The 17,526-nt window shown below is 36.0% G+C and overlaps 3 protein-coding genes and 1 pseudogene across 3 annotated transcripts; 2 read left to right on the plus strand and 2 right to left on the minus strand.

The window, feature by feature from the left end:
* Nucleotides 1-2,112: 2,112 nt before the first annotated feature.
* Nucleotides 2,113-5,925, minus strand: LOC119984788 (annotated as a pseudogene).
* A 1,319-nt stretch (nucleotides 5,926-7,244) lies between these two features.
* LOC119984789 ((+)-neomenthol dehydrogenase-like) lies at nucleotides 7,245-11,881 on the plus strand. The gene is made up of 5 exons (XM_038828900.1): nucleotides 7,245-7,380; nucleotides 7,504-7,750; nucleotides 10,092-10,154; nucleotides 10,892-11,068; nucleotides 11,187-11,881. Exons 1-5 carry the CDS (start codon nucleotides 7,268-7,270, stop codon nucleotides 11,562-11,564), a joined length of 978 nt encoding a protein of 325 aa, XP_038684828.1. The 5' UTR covers nucleotides 7,245-7,267; the 3' UTR covers nucleotides 11,565-11,881.
* A 2,201-nt stretch (nucleotides 11,882-14,082) lies between these two features.
* LOC119984798 ((+)-neomenthol dehydrogenase-like) lies at nucleotides 14,083-15,484 on the plus strand. Its single transcript, XM_038828913.1, has 3 exons — nucleotides 14,083-14,211; nucleotides 14,301-14,778; nucleotides 14,864-15,484. The coding sequence occupies exons 1-3, from the start codon at nucleotides 14,195-14,197 to the stop codon at nucleotides 15,239-15,241; spliced, it is 873 nt and encodes a 290-aa protein (XP_038684841.1). The 5' UTR covers nucleotides 14,083-14,194; the 3' UTR covers nucleotides 15,242-15,484.
* A 102-nt stretch (nucleotides 15,485-15,586) lies between these two features.
* LOC119984803 (putative ripening-related protein 1) lies at nucleotides 15,587-16,238 on the minus strand. Its single transcript, XM_038828919.1, has one exon. The coding sequence runs from the start codon at nucleotides 16,236-16,238 to the stop codon at nucleotides 15,672-15,674; it is 567 nt and encodes a 188-aa protein (XP_038684847.1). The 3' UTR covers nucleotides 15,587-15,671.
* Nucleotides 16,239-17,526: the final 1,288 nt, after the last annotated feature.

A 17,526-nucleotide genomic window follows, 5' to 3' on the forward strand; every position in this document is an offset into this window, starting at 1 on the left:
AATCCTGATTAAGTCTATTTGGCTGCTACATTTTGAGGTGGATAAGGGCGTTTGTGCATGAACTGGAATTGAGCTGCATCTGGAACTTCAGCAGTTGAAGTTTGTTGTTGTTTGTCTTCCTAACTTCTATTTTCATCAAATATGACGTCCCTGTTGATGATTATTTTCTTACAAATTGGATCATACAAATTATATGCTTTGGATTGTGAGCAATAGCCAACAAAAATATATTTTTCAGCTTTCTTGTCAAGTTTTTGAGAATAAGACTTAATCAAAGCATAATCTAAAACTCTGAGATGACTTACATTGGGTCTCCTTCCTTTCCATGCTTCATATGGAGTTTGGTTCATCACTGCTTTAGTTGGAGACAAATTGATGATGTAAAGTACTGTTGCTACAGCTTCAGCCCAAAATTGATTGGAAAGACCTTTCGCTTTCAGCATGCTTCTTTCCATTTCAACCACGGTTCTATTTTTTCGTTCAACAACTCCATTTTCCTCAGGCGTGTGTGGAGCCGTGAGTTCCTTGTGAATGCCATGTTCTTCACAGAATATATCAAATGAAGTTGAGAGAAACTCACCACCTCTATCTGTTCTTAGAGTCTTGATGTTTGCTCCACTTTGCTTCTCCACTGCATCCTTGTATTTCTTGAATAGTTCAAATGTTTCAGACTTGAACTTGAGAAAGAAAACCCAGCTCATCTGCTGAAATCGTCAATGAGCAAAAAAAAAATACTTGCTGCCTCCAAAAGATTCAGTTTGCGTCGGTCCACAAAGATCTCCATGTACCAATTCAAGAGGACTAGAGGCTCTCCATGACTTTCCAATTGGAAAAGAATTCTTACTTTGCTTTCCATAAATGCACCTTTCACAAAAACTGAGATCATCTAGTTGTTGTGGTAGGCCTTCAACCATCTCCTTCTGTTTTAGCAGCTTTAAACCTTTAATGTTGAGATGACCATACCGCAAATGCCATAGTTGAGCTTCATCCTTCTCCTTACCAGCCATTGCATACTCTTCCATGGCTGAGACTTCCAAAGGAAACATTTTGTTTGAAGCCATTGGAACAACAACAACTAGGTGACCAACTTTGCCGTCTTTGATTGTGCAGAAACCATTTTCAAATAATATTGAATAACCACTGCTCATAAGCTGCCCAATGCTAAGCAAGTTGTGAGATAGACTTGGAACAAACATTACATCATGCAATAATTTTACTTTATCATAGCTGATCTTGATGGCAATTGTTCCTCTCCCATCGACATGAATTTTCTTGTTATCTCCCAATCGTACTTTTGACTTTTATGACTCATCCAAGTTTATGAATAATGATTTGGTTCCTGACATGTGGTTAGAGCATCCACTGTCAAGATACCAAACATCTTCAGAATTATTTGAAGAGTCATCAGGATAGGTCATGAAAAGCATGCTTTCTTCTTCTTCATTTTCTTCATTTTCTGCATTTTCTGCAAAATCTGCTTGGTTGTATTCATCTTTTTGCTTGTTCCAACAAGCTGCTTCTCTGTCACAAAACTTGCCGCAATAGTAACATTGAATTGTTGCTTTATTTTGTCTGAAGTCCCCTACTCTTCCTTGTCCTCTTCCTTGGTTTCTTCCTCGACCTCTTCCACGGAAATTGCCCCTTCCTCTTCCTACAGTAGCTGAACTTTCTTGCTTGGCTTGAAAAGCTTTTTCATCACTCCTTTCTACTGGTCTCTGCAATCTTTCTTCATGAGCTTACATGGGCCTACAATTGAGCTTACAAAGCAAGTATTTGGGTGGCCCATTCTTTCTCAAAAGCCATGACTCATGAGTTGGGTCCAAACACTCACCTTATAAGCCACTCACAATTTCCACATTTTTCAAATGTGGGACTCTTGTGTGGGTTCCAACACTCCCCCTCACACAAGAGTCCATTGATATCGGGCCTCTCGTTGGACCCTTCACCATACGGCCACATTGGGCCTTCACCATACAGGTCACATTGGACCATTCAACATACGGTCACTTTGGGCCTCTCACCATACCCCCCATTAACCCTACTCCCAGAATTGTTGGAGAAAAGCCTTGCTTTTAGTTGATTAGAAGCAAATAGAATCGTTAAAGGATAATATATGAACCTCAACTGATGGATTTTATTCATACTGATTAATGGAAAGCAAGCCGCCTTTTATAGGCTTACATAACTGAAATGATCTTAACAACTTAAGGCATAAAAATAACAACTAACACCACTTTAGTAGTAAGTGGTTTAGTGATTATTTAAACTTGAGAAGGTTGCTAAAATTAAGGGCGAAACGCTTAGTTGGCTTGACTTGTTCAGCTGTGAAACATATGTATTTAAAACAATGGAAAATCATTTTTCCATATCTTATTAATTATTCTAAACTTCCATCTTCAACGTTATCACATTCAGAATGATGAAACTTTTCCGTCAACAAAGAAGTGGCCAGAAGGGCTTCCATTAGGCAGTAGCGCTAACTTCACGGGACGTGCAGCGCCTTCTTCATGACTTAAAATGCCATTTCCATGGTTGATATCTGTTTTGACAAAGCCAGGACAAACACAATTGATGCAGATTTTTGGGTAATTCTTGGCAAGTAACCTTGTGTAGACATTGATTGATGCTTTTGACATTTGATATGCAGGAAGAAATGTTGGCCAGCCTTTGGTTTCTAAAGAACCCTCTTTGAAATCTTTGAGAAAATCACTAAGCAAAAGATGTATTTTCTTCTCTGTCAGGCTTTCAATGTTGTTCAATACTGCCCTAATCTCTTCATTTGGTATGAACTGAAAGATCATAACGACAAGAAAAGTTAAATCTAACGATATCGATATTACTGAGTTTTCCATGTTGTGTTAGTTGGTTAATTACCTTTAACAAGCCGAGGGAAGAGGAAACATTTATGATTCTTGGAGAATCGGATAGCTTGAGGAGCGGAATAAGCGCTTCGGTGTCACGACCCAAAATGAGGACTCGTGACCGGCGCATGACCTCAGTGAACCTAAGCACATTGAGGCCAAGCAAGCCTCTGAACAGGTGGTCTGGCACTAATATAATCAAAGAAACAAAATATACGTGATATGGAAATAGCTACAACACAGTCTGGCCCATAGACTTACATATCATATATCTTATCTGTAGTTAACGGAGCATCTAGAGTCGATAAAATAACTGTAATACACGAGTCCAAAATAATACATAATCACACCCGCACTATATGTGCTGGGCTCACCAGAATAAGGAGGTTGAAAGTCTATCTGGCTGTAGGCAGACCTGGCTCTACTGGATCAACTATATCTGGAAAAAAATGTCAACAACACAAACGTGAGTCACAACACTCAGTGAATGAATAGTAACTCAACCAATACAGAGGGGGACAAGCGTGCTAGAATAGATACGGAATATCGATATCAATAAACATGCGCAACATGATCAATAAGCCAATAGATATCCAGGAATAGTGATCAGGCGGAAGGACTTCCATACAGAATAAATAGGCAGCACATACAATGCGGTAATAGGCAGCACCATCAGTGCCAAATCAGGCAGCACACTCAGTGCCGAAACAGGCAGCACACTCAGTGCCGTAACAGGCAGCACATTCAGTGCCGAATCATACTTGGTGCACCAAGGCTAACGAATACTGTCGTTAGCACACAATATCCTGATCAAAGTCACTCCCAGAACAAACATATGACCAAAAGTCGAACAGACTAGTATAACGTCAGACTAGAATTAAGGAACATAATCAAGAGTCCTAAAACATGCTTGTCCCATAACGTACGAGAGAACGATACCATCATATATCAAGCACGGTAACATACCCAAAAAAAATGCTAGATTCATCAATAAAGCCATATTGGATCCGAATCTAGAAGAAAGTGCAGGGCCATAAGAGAAAAAGAATCCAATGTATCGAACAAGTTGCCTATTCACTCACCTGGTATTAGCAATTAAAAAACCATCTAGTTCCTCCAGTAGTTGCGTAATTCACCGGTCAACTAGTCACCTAAACAAAACATAATTTACCTACTTAGAATCTCCCAATGTGTCCCCATTATTACTGACATGTTAAAACAAAAAAAATTCGACAGCATAACAGCGTACCAATGCGAATCCCAAAAATTATATAACTCAACCAGTTCAAGAAAAATCCAATACTCCAATAATTCCCAATCATGTCAAACTCATATCCACATTTCCAACATCCAAATCCAAAACAATTAGTTTTCAAAACTCAAAGGCTTATAAGATATGCTTGACCCATAAATCACACTTACCCTTGAAAGCTTTGTTACTTTCCTTGCCTCCTTGATGATGATTTTTATTTTAATTCACCTGATTCACTACAAAAGATTCACATCTGACCTCATTAGGCATCAATAAGTTCCATTTATCATTTTAAATAATAAAATCTCACATTTAGCACCACTTGGTGCTTACCCGTGTGTATTTCCACCAAATTTCCAACTTCAACAAAAATTCCAGCAGCTCATATACCTGGGATAATCTCATATTAGCTCCCACATTAAATCTCAAATTCAGCTGTACAGTGCTATTAAAGCCCATACCTTCGTAAGCACAAATCTTCAATGTCCCTTCAAGAACATTCTTGAGCATGGCCCTAGTATCTATTCTTGGTAATCACAACATCACAAGCAAGAGATATCTCCATTAAAACCACTTACTTCACCCAGAAATTTAAATCAAAAGATCAAAGATCAAAGTCTTACCTTAAAGAGTTTCTCACACCCTTGTACTTCAAATCGTCCTTCCAACACTTCACAAGGGAAAACCCAGCTGTAGACACAACAATTATAAGCTTCAAACTCTTTTGACCAAGCCGGATTCACTACCCAAGCCACCCATCATCCACTACTCACCTTCTCACTTGTTCTAGAAAACTCTCAAAGAAATGGTTCTTTGATGTGGCTTACACGGGAAGCCAAATCTGATTGTTAGTGGAATAATTTTTTTTTTTTTCCAAAAGACCTTTCCAACCTCAGCACTTATCAAAATTTACCATTCCCTATTTACGATTTTGCCATTGTTCTAATTGACTATTTACGATTCATTTTCATTCATTCATTTTTTTTTTTTTTTAAAGTGGGTATTACATTCGGTGACTGTTTTAGTGCCATAGTAGTTAGTGTTGAGGCAATCTTGTGCTAAATCATATGTGTGGGTTGTAATTTCTTTCATATTTCTCACAAAACTTCCCTGCATCAGTAACAAAATCAATTTTCCGGAACTCAAAATCTTATGAGACTGAAGTTTTTATGTGAAAACTTACTCCTTCAGCTGAAAGGTCTATATCAAATGGAACGGTAGGATCAAAGATGACTCCACTGATACCAGCATTGTTCACCTGTTCAAGTTCCAGCATTTCCATCATCAACATTTATGACCAGGTTTTAACAAATGTACTGAAGGGCATAACAATTTTAAAGAAGTGATTCATACCAAGATATCAAGCTTTCCGAATTGGGTTTTGACGAAATTGGCCAGAGTAGAAGCACTGGCAGGGTCTGTTAAATCAAGCTGATGAAAAAACACATTGCCTGCAGAGAGACCAAATGCTTTAATGAGTTTGTCAACAGCTTCAATGCCCCTTTTCTCATCTCTAGCTGTTAGCACCACTTTGATGCTGCTGCTGCTGCCATTTGAAGCTAACTGCCTTACTACCTCAAATCCAATCCCTTTGTTTGCTCCAGTCACAACTGCATACCTGAAAAATAAAATTAAGAACGATTAATAACTACTTTGTTATCATGCAATTTCTACCAGAAAAAAAAAATAAAACATGAAAAGTTGTACTACTTTGTTGCTTCTGCCATTGTTGTCCAAATTTGTTTTGTTGTAAAGGTTGTTGAGAAAGGAGTGATATTTATAGCAATATTAGTCTTGCCAATGTTAGGGGACGTGTCAAACTCTAACATCAAACAATAACGTAAGAGTGGACGTATACAACCTGTTGTGTTGTCATCTTGTACGCATATCACATACTTACCTTTCCTACTGTTGTCCAGAAGATTTTTCTAAATTGTTATCGGGGGCGGACTTAGCTAAGGACATTTGCAATGGAAAATTAATGTTGGGCCAACAAAGATGTTGTCTTTTATTGATAAATTATTGTTGGGCCAACAAAGATGTTGTCCTTTGTTGATGTGACTGTATTGAAAAATGTGTTTTTGTTGATATAATTGTATTGAGAGACGTGTTTTGTTGATGTGACTATATTGGGATCTATGTTGGATGGGAAGGGATAATGTATAGAAATTTGTGTTTTGCTGATGTGACTGTATTGGGAGATATGTTTTGTTGATGTGATTGTATTGAGAGACGTGGTTGACTTGACTTTTTATGTAATAGAGGTGGGACCGGGTCAACATTTTTGTTGGCCCAGCAAATAGGACAACATTTTTTGTTGTACTTTTATTGGTAGCATATTGGTGTTAAAATTGTTGTGGTCAATTTGTGTAGGGATATTATACATGTAAATTGTAACAGATTTAAATAAATAGCAAAATAAATGGTAAACAAATAATAATAAAAATATTATTAATTTAATTAAATAAGATAAATAATAAAATTATATATTTTAATAAATTAATTATCAGATTTAATAAATTAATACCATCTAAACAATTATCAGATTTAATAAATAACTTATTAATATTAATAAATTAATAAAAACCTTGGTGCAAGTCCTCGTTTACACAAGGGAAAAATCAAAAAATCAATTAAACTATTGGGCATAAATGAAAAATTATGGTAAAAATGTTAGAAATTGTCTAAAAGAGTACCATTTTGAAAGGACAATATTATGATCTCAAAACCGTCTGGGAATTTGAGTCAAAAAATGGCCGTTTGGTGCCACCACAATTTTGCACCACAATGTATAGCATATATTGTGATGCAAAATTGTGCATCAAACACACCCATGGTCTCATATAATGGACCATAGATTAAAGAGCTTTATAATGGTATAATTATATATTGTCTCAAATGTATGGACAATGGCTTGCCTCCATGTTTGCTTACTTATGTGTCCCATTTTCACCATCCTCATATAAATTACATTAAAAATTAAGTTATCAAATTTATACTATTGTATTAATATATTTTGTTGACTAGTGATATCAATAAAATAACGAATCACATCAATAAAACAGACCCCGCAAAATAAAACATGATAATAAAATAAGTATCAAACGCGCTATTGTAAAGATTCTGGCTTTTGGTCGCCGCTTTGGTTTTATATATGAAAGTTAGTTTGGAATTCATGTGTTTTATCGTCTTAGATCTCTCTGCCCCTGCATTTTCAAGTAATAAGTCCTCAGTGCTCTTAACTTCCATGGCTACATCAACAAAGAAGTACTTTTCTTCTCACATGTTGGCTGTTGCCTCTGCCAATTTAATTTTTTGCTTCCCACAACAACAGGACTCTACCCTTTTATTCACTTGATTTGGCGATTTCTGATCAATTTGTCTCTTCAGGTATGCAGTTGTCACTGGTTCAAACAAAGGGATTGGATTTGAAACAGTAAGGCAGCTGGCTTCCAATGGGATTACAGTGGTGTTAACAGCCAGAGATGAAAGGAGGGGTCTTGAAGCTCTTGATAAACTCAAGCAGTATGCTCTGCCTGGGCATGTGGTCTTTCATCAGCTTGATGTAGCGGACCCTGCTAGCATTGCTTCCCTTGCTGATTTCGTCAAGACCCACTTCGGAAAACTTGATATTCTGGTGTGCTTTCACATATTTCCCTCAATATTATTTTTTTCTCGCCTATCGTTTGATAAGCTTATACCTTTACTGCAGCCGTAGAAGTCTTAATTTTCTATATATGGTGAAGAAAATTTGAAGTTCCTCCTAGTGATTTCATTAGAAAAGCATTACGAATGAGTTTACAGCCCCTTTCCAGATATCCCAAGTTGAGAAGAAGGATTTCCTAGACTGTTTAGAGTCTTTCATTACTGTAACTTTTCGGATACTAAACCAATTGGATTACGATACAATTTTAATGGTATTCTTGTCTTGAAATAGATGGATGAACCTGCAGTATTCTCAGCCTAAGGCACTTGGGTCTTGTATCACAAATCATCACATAAGGATAAAATTCTAGGTGCTACCACCTTAAGGCGTGTAAGGCCAAGTTGATTAAATCTCAGATTGGGACTTCAAGCCCTGGATGTAAAGATGTGTATGATTGCCACATCAATTTTTACAAAAATTGTCTTTCTAGGTGCTTGGTGCAGGATTTCAAGGAGAAGGTTCATGGGGATACTCTAGCAACCACAATTTGTTCTAATTTAGTGATCATGTTGCGAAAGATGGAAGAGTATTAAGATTCATTAATTTAATACAAAGCTCAAATTCCTCGCTTTTAATAGAGTGTTTCTCTCTTGCTCCCTAGTCTCTGTCGTGTTTCTTTGAGATTTGCATTATCATACTTTGAACTTGATCTCTAGACATTTTCATAGATCTTTAACTTTAGGTCCTTGTTATAGTAGTCTATGTATGCCACTTGAGAGCTTCTCTGAGTAATCATCACCTTCCTGCAGTTTTGCTTATCTGAATCACTGTTTTTACTCGACACATACATAGGTAGGTCTCCAAGATGATAAAAATGCTATATTCACTGGGCTATTGCATTCAAGAATCCTTCCCAAACCCCCAACTGCCCCCTTGCCTGACAGTTCGAACAGTCAACTGGAACATGTCCTCTAGAGCCGCCACCACTAATTTCAAGAGAGTACTTGTTTCTTGTGTTGTGTTGAGTTTTTTCTTAATTTTTAATTTGTTTCTTGACTCTTGAGTTCTTAATTTAAATTATTGTTGAAAGTTCTTTGAAAAGTAAGCAATTTGCTTGTATTTCAAGATCACGGACTAATTGCTCAACCTTATGAAAGTTGTGGTAAGGTGATGAGACCTAATAAGTGTGCTGGGCTCGCAACGAAAAGACTAGCCTATTAATCTACCAACCTTGTAAGATCATCCATTCTAACTATCCTGCCTGATGTCTGATTGCAACATGAGGGTCTCTCTTATCGCTCTAACAAACTAATCAAAATTAATTAAAAGCAAAAGACTGAGCAGTGAACCAGTTCTAGACCTTTGAAAAATTCATTAGCACTAGGTTCGATTTCATAGCAGATTCAGAGTAATAATAAATGCTGAAGATAAAGAATTAATCATATGCACAACAGATTTACATGAAAGACCCATTTGACGTAAACGTCAGAAAACCATGATGTCTTGATCAAGTTCTATAATCAAAGTGAACCTGACCCTAAGTAGCTGGCATCAGTTGAAGCGATAACTGCAAAACTTTTTTATTGTAGTTTGGTACCTGAAACCGATATAGGTGGGTAGGTAGACCATTGGCTGCTGGTAGTGAGGAATCTCCATCTTGTTAACAATACTTCCTACTTGCAGACACGTCTGAGATGTTAGAACCCATACTGGAGTTACTTAGCAGAATCCTAAGTTAACTACTCTCCCATACGTGATTTCAAAACTCAATTTTGCTAGAGCTTACTGGTTTAATAGTTGACCATTCGATCCGTGGATTAATTTTCCAGATAAAGTTTCTCATTGTTGTAGCCTTGAGGTCATAATTAGGTTTTGTCTGTTCTAAAAGATTCACTCATTGTAATGGATGATGGTCTATATTTAGGATTGGCCAAATACTTATTTAGTTATTTTAAGAATGAGACTATTACGGTCCATGCCACAATGCATAACTTTATCCTTCCAAAAAAAATTAAGGTTTGCTTATTAATGGTTTCACTTAATTATTTTACCAGTGTTTATTAATGGTTTTTTTTTTCTAGTTAAACGCAGTTCCACGCGGCAGAATATAAGTACATCATGGTGTAACTGTTACGTAAATAACTCATGGATCGTCTCATAATTATGTTTGTCAATTTCAAATTACCTCTAACTGGAACCGATAGGTGAATCTTCGAGATTTTAATATTAATCTGGTTTGTGACTCTGAAATGTGAAACTAGCATATCTATATTCATATTGGATATTTTTTTTGTTTTTCCTTTCTCTTGGTTTTGATTAAAGTGATGTGCAGGTGAACAATGCCGGAGTTGGTGGAGTCATAATTAATGAAGAGGCTTTGAGGACAACACCAAAGGTGAGTTTTCAAAACAATGAAATTGTGCGCTTTAATCATACTACTTGTTGGCATTGGAGACAACTAGTTATATAGCGCTATTAAATGTGCTTCTGCTCATGCTTTGGATTTTAGCTCCGTTGTTTTTTCGGGTCAACTTTGATTTGTTTGGCTTTTAGACTACTCAGTAGCTTAGATGATACTTCTAGAGTATAAACTCACGGATTGTTGTGTGGTTCTTCGGATCAACTTTTTATTCAAGACATCTCTTTGTTCTTGCAGTTGGGATTTGACTGGTGAGAAATTGCATAAAACCTGTTCACTCTACATTTATTTTCTACTGTTAATATGAAAAGTACTTTGTATTGCTATGAGGGATAAGAGCAACTTCAGTAGTGTTAATTTGCTAGCCCAACAAAAATTTATATTGGGTCCCACTTCAATTACATAAAAAGTAGGCAAACACGTCTCTCAATACAACCACATCAACAAAACACATCTCTCAATATAACCACATCAACAAAACACAAATTCCTATACATTTTCCTTCCCACCCAATATGGTGGCCAACAAATTCCCATGCCCTCCATGTTGTCCCCAATAAAACTACACCAAAATACAATCTTTCAATATAAAACACATCTCCCAATATAGCTACATCAGCAAAACACAAAACCCCATACATATTTGTTGGTCCAGACAAAATAACACCATTGCAAGTGCTCTAATAATTAATAAGTCTCTTCTAATCTATCCAGGTAGGTGACCAAATAAACTGGAGAGTTATCGTGAGTCAAAATTATGAATCGGCTGAAGAATGTCTGAAAATAAATTATTACGGTGCTAGAAGAATGACCGAAGCATTCATTCCCCTGTTTGAGCTTTCTGATTCACCGAGGATCGTCAATGTTTCTTCCTCCATGGGGATGCTGAAGGTAGATAATTTTCCAACCTCTTTGTCCTCTAACTTGAATAAACCATCAATTGTTGAAAAACTGTGTTTTCTGATTTGACATTGCTTTTGGTTAAGTTGAGCTTTTGATTTCGTATCAGGGTATACCAAATGAATGGGCTAGAGGAGTGCTAAGTGATACTGGAAACCTGACTGAAGAAAGAGTTGATGAGGTACTGAATCAGTATTTGAAAGACATTACAGAAGGTTCAGAAGAAACGAAAGGCTGGCCTACTTTTATGTCTGCGTACGTTCTATCGAAAGCAGCAATGAATGCGTACACAAGGATCGTGGCCAAGAAGAACCCTACATTCTGCGCGAATAGCGTCTGCCCTGGCTATGTGAAAACAGATATCAACAACAACAACGGTATCTTACCTGTTGAACAAGGGGCAGAGAGTCCCGTGAGGTTGGCATTGTTGCCAAATGGCAGTCCTTCTGGTCTCTTCTTTGTTCGGAAGGAAGAGTCTGCATTTTGAGTATGTCAGGTTTATTTAGACTAAGACAGATTAAACTTGAAAGCGATTTATTTCCTTCAAGTTGTCATGAATAAGGCCTCAAATCCCACCCATATGTCATGTATCAGGTTTGTGACAGATTTTACAGTCAAGTGATGCATATGGTTAGTGATTTTAATCTTGCACAATGCGCGACGGATTTATATATCCTGTGATGATGAATGTAGAGACAGTGAACAAAACAATGCTTAGTAACAGCAAGTTTTAATGGATCTTTTAGCAGTCCATTCAGGCTTCTGTTTGTCCTGAAAGTATGATATCCTTATGAGGAATTTTCCAATCCTGTTTTAGTGGATCGTATTTTTTTAGCCAAACGGAGTCTTAAAGAGTCATTATATATATTATAGTCAATCTTGCCATGCTCAGCATGTACTACTTTTTCCTCATTATATTAACGGTCATACATTATCATTGATGGATCACGGTTGTGGAAGTGGAATCATTCAAGATGGAATAATAATGAATTTGATTTTCAAAATTGGCATGCAAACATGTGGCTTATGGTTTTAATGGTTACGTTATAGATACACAATTTAAATGTCACAAAGTTCAAATTTCAGAAACAGTCTCTCTGCATATTGTGCAGAGGAACACTACGAACATCTTGCATATCTCCTGATTTTGCCACGGAAGTTAAAATAGTAAGTTAGACATCTACGAATCATAAATGAAATATAAAGATCCACTTTGATGGTTTGAAATTTCACAACTCTCTTCATGAACGAACTTTTCACATTTGTGTCCAATTTGTAACAAAACTTCGTCTTTTTTAATCCTTTTATTACAAAAGTACTACAGAAGCTAAACTAGTAAGTTAGATATCTAAAAGTAATAAATAGAGTATAATGGTTCATTTTTTATGGTTTAGAATTACTCAACTGTCTCCATGGATATTTTTTTTTCCTTTTTTGTCCAATATCGAATAAAATTTGGTCTTTTGGCATGTTATTGTTACAAAACATTCTATAAAAACTAAACTTAGGATGTTAGACATTTAAGAATAATAAATAGAGTATAATGATCCTGTTGGAACTTTGTTTGAGAGTTGTCACCAAAAAAAAAAAAGACAAGTGAACATAATTTATGATAGATTCTTGATCTATATGGAACTTATTATAGTCAATTATACACAGCTTCAATCGTAGAAAATTTCAAAATTGAAAGAATTGATCAATAAAAGTATTCTTAGAAACAAAGAAAACAAATAGTAGCATATATATAAATTCTTTGTGGGCCGACTATATTGATTCAGGCTCACTGACACTCATAACAAAGGTCAAGGTCAAAGGTTATATCCACTTATACTTGGTCAAGTCCATTAATCTTTAAAATCTTAGAAATTTTATTTATTAAGCTTAATTTCTTAGAAAGACAATAATATAAATTTCTCTCTTGTATGGATTTTAATACGTGGCACAAGGACAACGAGTAATATAAGCATAAGCATAGTTATAAAGAAGTTGTCATTACCAGAGAGGTGGTTCGATTAATAATAATTGAATTAGACCTATGTGTACCTAAGATTCTATAACAAAGAAAAACACATTTCTCAACGGTATTTTATTTTTTAAAAAAATTTCGTTAGTAGACCACATGAATATTTTGCCGTTTTGCAGAAGTGTTTAAAACATGCAAAATGAAAAACCCAAAAATGATAATGTCAAAACCAAGAATAGTCGAAAACATAGAAATCAACATATTATATTCCTTAATCATTTGTGTTTGTTGGTCAAAACCACAGAAAGCAACGTCGGAATGTTGCATCCCGAATGATAACCCGCATTGGAATTGTTACATCCTTATATATATGAGCAATGTTACAGATCTTCGATTTATTATCTCCCATTTTATCCATAATTGTATGTGGTATATGTGATAATCATTGATTATAAATACATATGTATCATCACTTAACATCCAATACTTCACAAGTAAAATGAGGGTTATAAATTAGAGATCTCAAACATTTTTCGTTATATATTATGCCAGTGTTTAATTCCCCTGTTATCCCTCTTCTTCCTTTTTTTTCACTTTAAATTTTCATTTAGACTATAATATGAAATAATCAATGAAAATAGTTGAGGGAAAGGAGCCTCTATATATATATATATTGAAATATTACTGAAAAATATGCTTTTTATTATAATCGAATGGATAAAATTTCTTAACAAATGGTTATTGTCGGATTATAAACTAAAAGAAGCTTCTATCATAAGGTTTCTTTTTGGGGTAAGTTTATCAATTAACTTATATATATATATATATATATATATATATATATTTTGCATGTTTTTGGTTAGTGATGGCTGATGGCTCTTGCTAGTCAAAACATACCCGACAAATAAAGGGTCAAAACAAGGGTAATTTTTATTTAATTAATATGTTTATGGTTTGCTAGGGCGGCTTTTTATTATTAATTTTTAAAGTAATGGGTTTTCTTTGGTTGTTCAAAGTTGACGAAATCCAACATGGATGGTTAGCTATATAAACCCAGCAAGCCATGATTGTTTCATCAACCAGCTCTCTCATCATACTTTCTTAACCAAGAAAACAATTCTCTCATTGAACAACTACTTCTCTCAACATCATCAATGGCAGCAGCAACAAAGTATGTGCTAATTATAGTGTCCTAAACATATATATATATGTACATATATATATATATATGTATATAAATGTTGATTTTGTTGTGTGCAGGTATGCAGTTGTGACTGGATCAAACAAAGGGATTGGATTTGAGACAGTGAAGCAATTGGCTTCCAATGGCATCACAGTGGTATTAGCAGCAAGAGATGAAAAGAGAGGTCTTGAAGCTGTTCGAAACCTCAATGAGCTTGGTCTCTCTGGCCAAGTAGTTTTTCATCAGCTTGATGTAGCTGACTCTGCTAGCATTGCTTCCTTCACGGATTTTGTCAAAACCCAGTTCGGAAAACTCGACATCTTAGTCAACAATGCTGGAATGCTTGGCGTTACAATTGACATCGAAGCCATTAGAGCTTCAGGTGGAAAGATAGAACCGAGTCGCGCAATGATTCAAACTTATGAATTAACTGAATCATGCCTCAAAACAAATTACTACGGACCCAAAACAATGATCGAATCGCTCGCTCCTCTTCTTCAATTATCCGATTCACCGACAATTGTTAATGTCTCCTCCTACTATGGCAAGTCAGAGGTATGAAACTGTGACCTTGATTTTGTCAACTGTTAAGGGAAATTCACTTTTTGCTCACTTGAATATTTTTGTTCTGTTTGGGCAGTATATAACAAATGAATGGGCTAAAGAAGTTTTGGGTGATGGCGATAAACTCACCGAAGAACGATTAGAAGAGGTATTGAGCGAGTTTCGGAAAGATTTCAAAGACGGTACACTTGAAAGCAAAGGTTGGCCTACATTTACAGCTGCATATAAGATGTCAAAAGCAGCTCTCATTGCCTACACAAGGATTGCAGCCAACAAGTATCCGAGTTTCTGCGTCAACAGTGTTTGTCCTGGCTTTGTTAAAACAGATTTTAACCGTAACAAAGGCACCTTGACAGTGGAAGAAGGAGCTGAAAGTCTTCTGAAGTTGGCATTGCTGCCCAAAGGAGGTCCTTCTGGTCTCTTCTTCATGCGAGATCAAGTTTCAATCTTCTGATGGATCATATGCTTAATTCGTTTATTTAAACCTACATGCACATAGTCATTTGAAAATTTGTGGTTTCTTTTTCTTTTTCTTTTTTGATTTGGGTACGATGAGCACAATAAGATGTCACATTGCTATTGTGATTATGGATCAATGCGCAATTGATCTCAAAAATGTTTGTCAAACTAGCCAGTGATCCCTTCATTGTTGACATATTCTATGAAGTTTGTTTTTTTGGGTAATAAGACCTTAGTATACCTGATGTTGCATAGTATATTTGTTGTATCAGAGATAGGAAGTATGCATTAGTGATAAATTAATTGAACAGGAGATTACAAGAAGATATCAACAATGACAAAATAAATACAGGTATCATCACAAACGACACACTCAATTAAGAGGCATAGACAGAATAATACATATATAAGCAACCATATGAGAATCAAGCATCAGACCAGGTAATATCTAGGCCACCCCACTGGCCATGAGGTACTCCCAAAGCTTTCCACACAGCCTTTGAGGCATCAACAATGTTGTTAGGACACGGAGGCTGATAGTCATGATCTCCATCACATCCCATGGTTGAGTCACACTCATCCACCACCATAGCCACCACGCTGCGCCCGTTGGCGCTGATAGTGATGTTGTGAAGGCACCTGCCTTTGTTATTGAACCATCCAGTTGACAATGCAACAACTGGTGTGTCGTCGGAGTGGTATTGGTTGTCACACTCAGATGGGCCGCCACCATCTCCACCTTTCTGAAAGCTGTTGAGAGTGAGGTAGGCCTTTGTATTGCCAGAAACTGGCGGCGAGCATTTGTAAGTAGGGTAGAATTTGCCTTGTTTGCAGCAGTCAGAGTCATTCTCTGTGTTGCATTGTCCTGGAGGAGGCTTCTTTCCCTTAATTTTGCCACTTGGGCTACATTGCAGAGCTTCAATGTCCAAACATGATGTCCAGATCAGAATGACGAAAAGAAAAGCGCTTGACTTGAAGGAAATACTCTTCATTATGTTCCTCTCTCTATCTCTATCTCTCTCACTTGTGTATTGATTTTATGGTGAGTGCTTGATGCAAGGGACATGTCCAAGGGTGGCATATATATATATATATATATATAGTAGATCTACTTGGTTATCAGCTTACACATATTCTTGACAAATACACAAAACAACATTCAAAACACTATTGTCTCTGCGAAATAAGAAACAAGGCACGCAATTCGTCTCGGCGACGAAAATTATTTCATTGACATCTAAGCAAAATCTGTATCCCTGTTTTTGTTGGCAGATAAGGGTCATAATCTTGCTCTCCTTTGTTGCTATATATGACACATATGGAAGACAACAATCTTGCCTAGTTGTGTCATATATTCATGGATAAATTCTGTAAAAAGATGGATAAATGAGGGTCATAATCTTGTTCAGTTTTTCTTTCAGGAGTAATACAGTATTCTAAAATTGGACCACTGCTTTGTTGAAATACCAAAGATGAAAAAAAATCGATTCTGAGCCAGTTTTGGGTTGAACAACAATACGTGTTTACGAAATATTTACATGTCTAGACTTTAATACGGATTGTATTTCGAACGTACTTAATTGACCAAAACCGGATTGATTTAAATCCGGACAAAAAAATCGGATAATAACTTAGTTCGGGTTAGATTTCGGACAAATAAATCGAACAAGATTTCTTTGTTTTGACCTGAACTTGGTTTTGGAAATGGACAAAAGAAATTTTCTTTGGGTCTAGATTTAAGAAATATAACTTACATCCAAACTTGATTTAATATAGCTCGGACAAATTCAATCATCCGGACTGGACAGAATTTTGCTACCCCTAGCTTGAACCATCAAGGCATCAACTAGTTAGTTATCCTTCTCGATGATGAATATTTCTTCTAGCTCCTAAACTCTATTTTTTTTTCTAAGTCTATATGAATTTTCTGCCAACAAAATTGACTGAAACAAGTGGAATTAGAGATAAAAACAAAATGAAGGCTTTTCATATGACCATAAAATCAGATCTCTTGCAACAATTTTTAGATTCTGCTGTCCTCCACATATCTCATTCTCAAAATTGAAACTAAGACTACAAAGTCATCTAATACTAACCTTTGAAAATTAGTTATGTAATATGAGGATGTTTCATCCAACATCTCTATATACTAAGACTACCATAATTGTGGGTCTTTTGAGGGTCATATTTAGGGAGTCTCAATCATTATTAATTCTTGCCCAAAAGTGTGTATATATAATTATATATCTATGTATATATTAGAAACAATTAAATATACAT

Source organism: Tripterygium wilfordii, chromosome 18 (genome assembly GCF_013401445.1).
Source record: "Tripterygium wilfordii isolate XIE 37 chromosome 18, ASM1340144v1, whole genome shotgun sequence".
NCBI lineage: Eukaryota > Viridiplantae > Streptophyta > Magnoliopsida > Celastrales > Celastraceae > Tripterygium > Tripterygium wilfordii.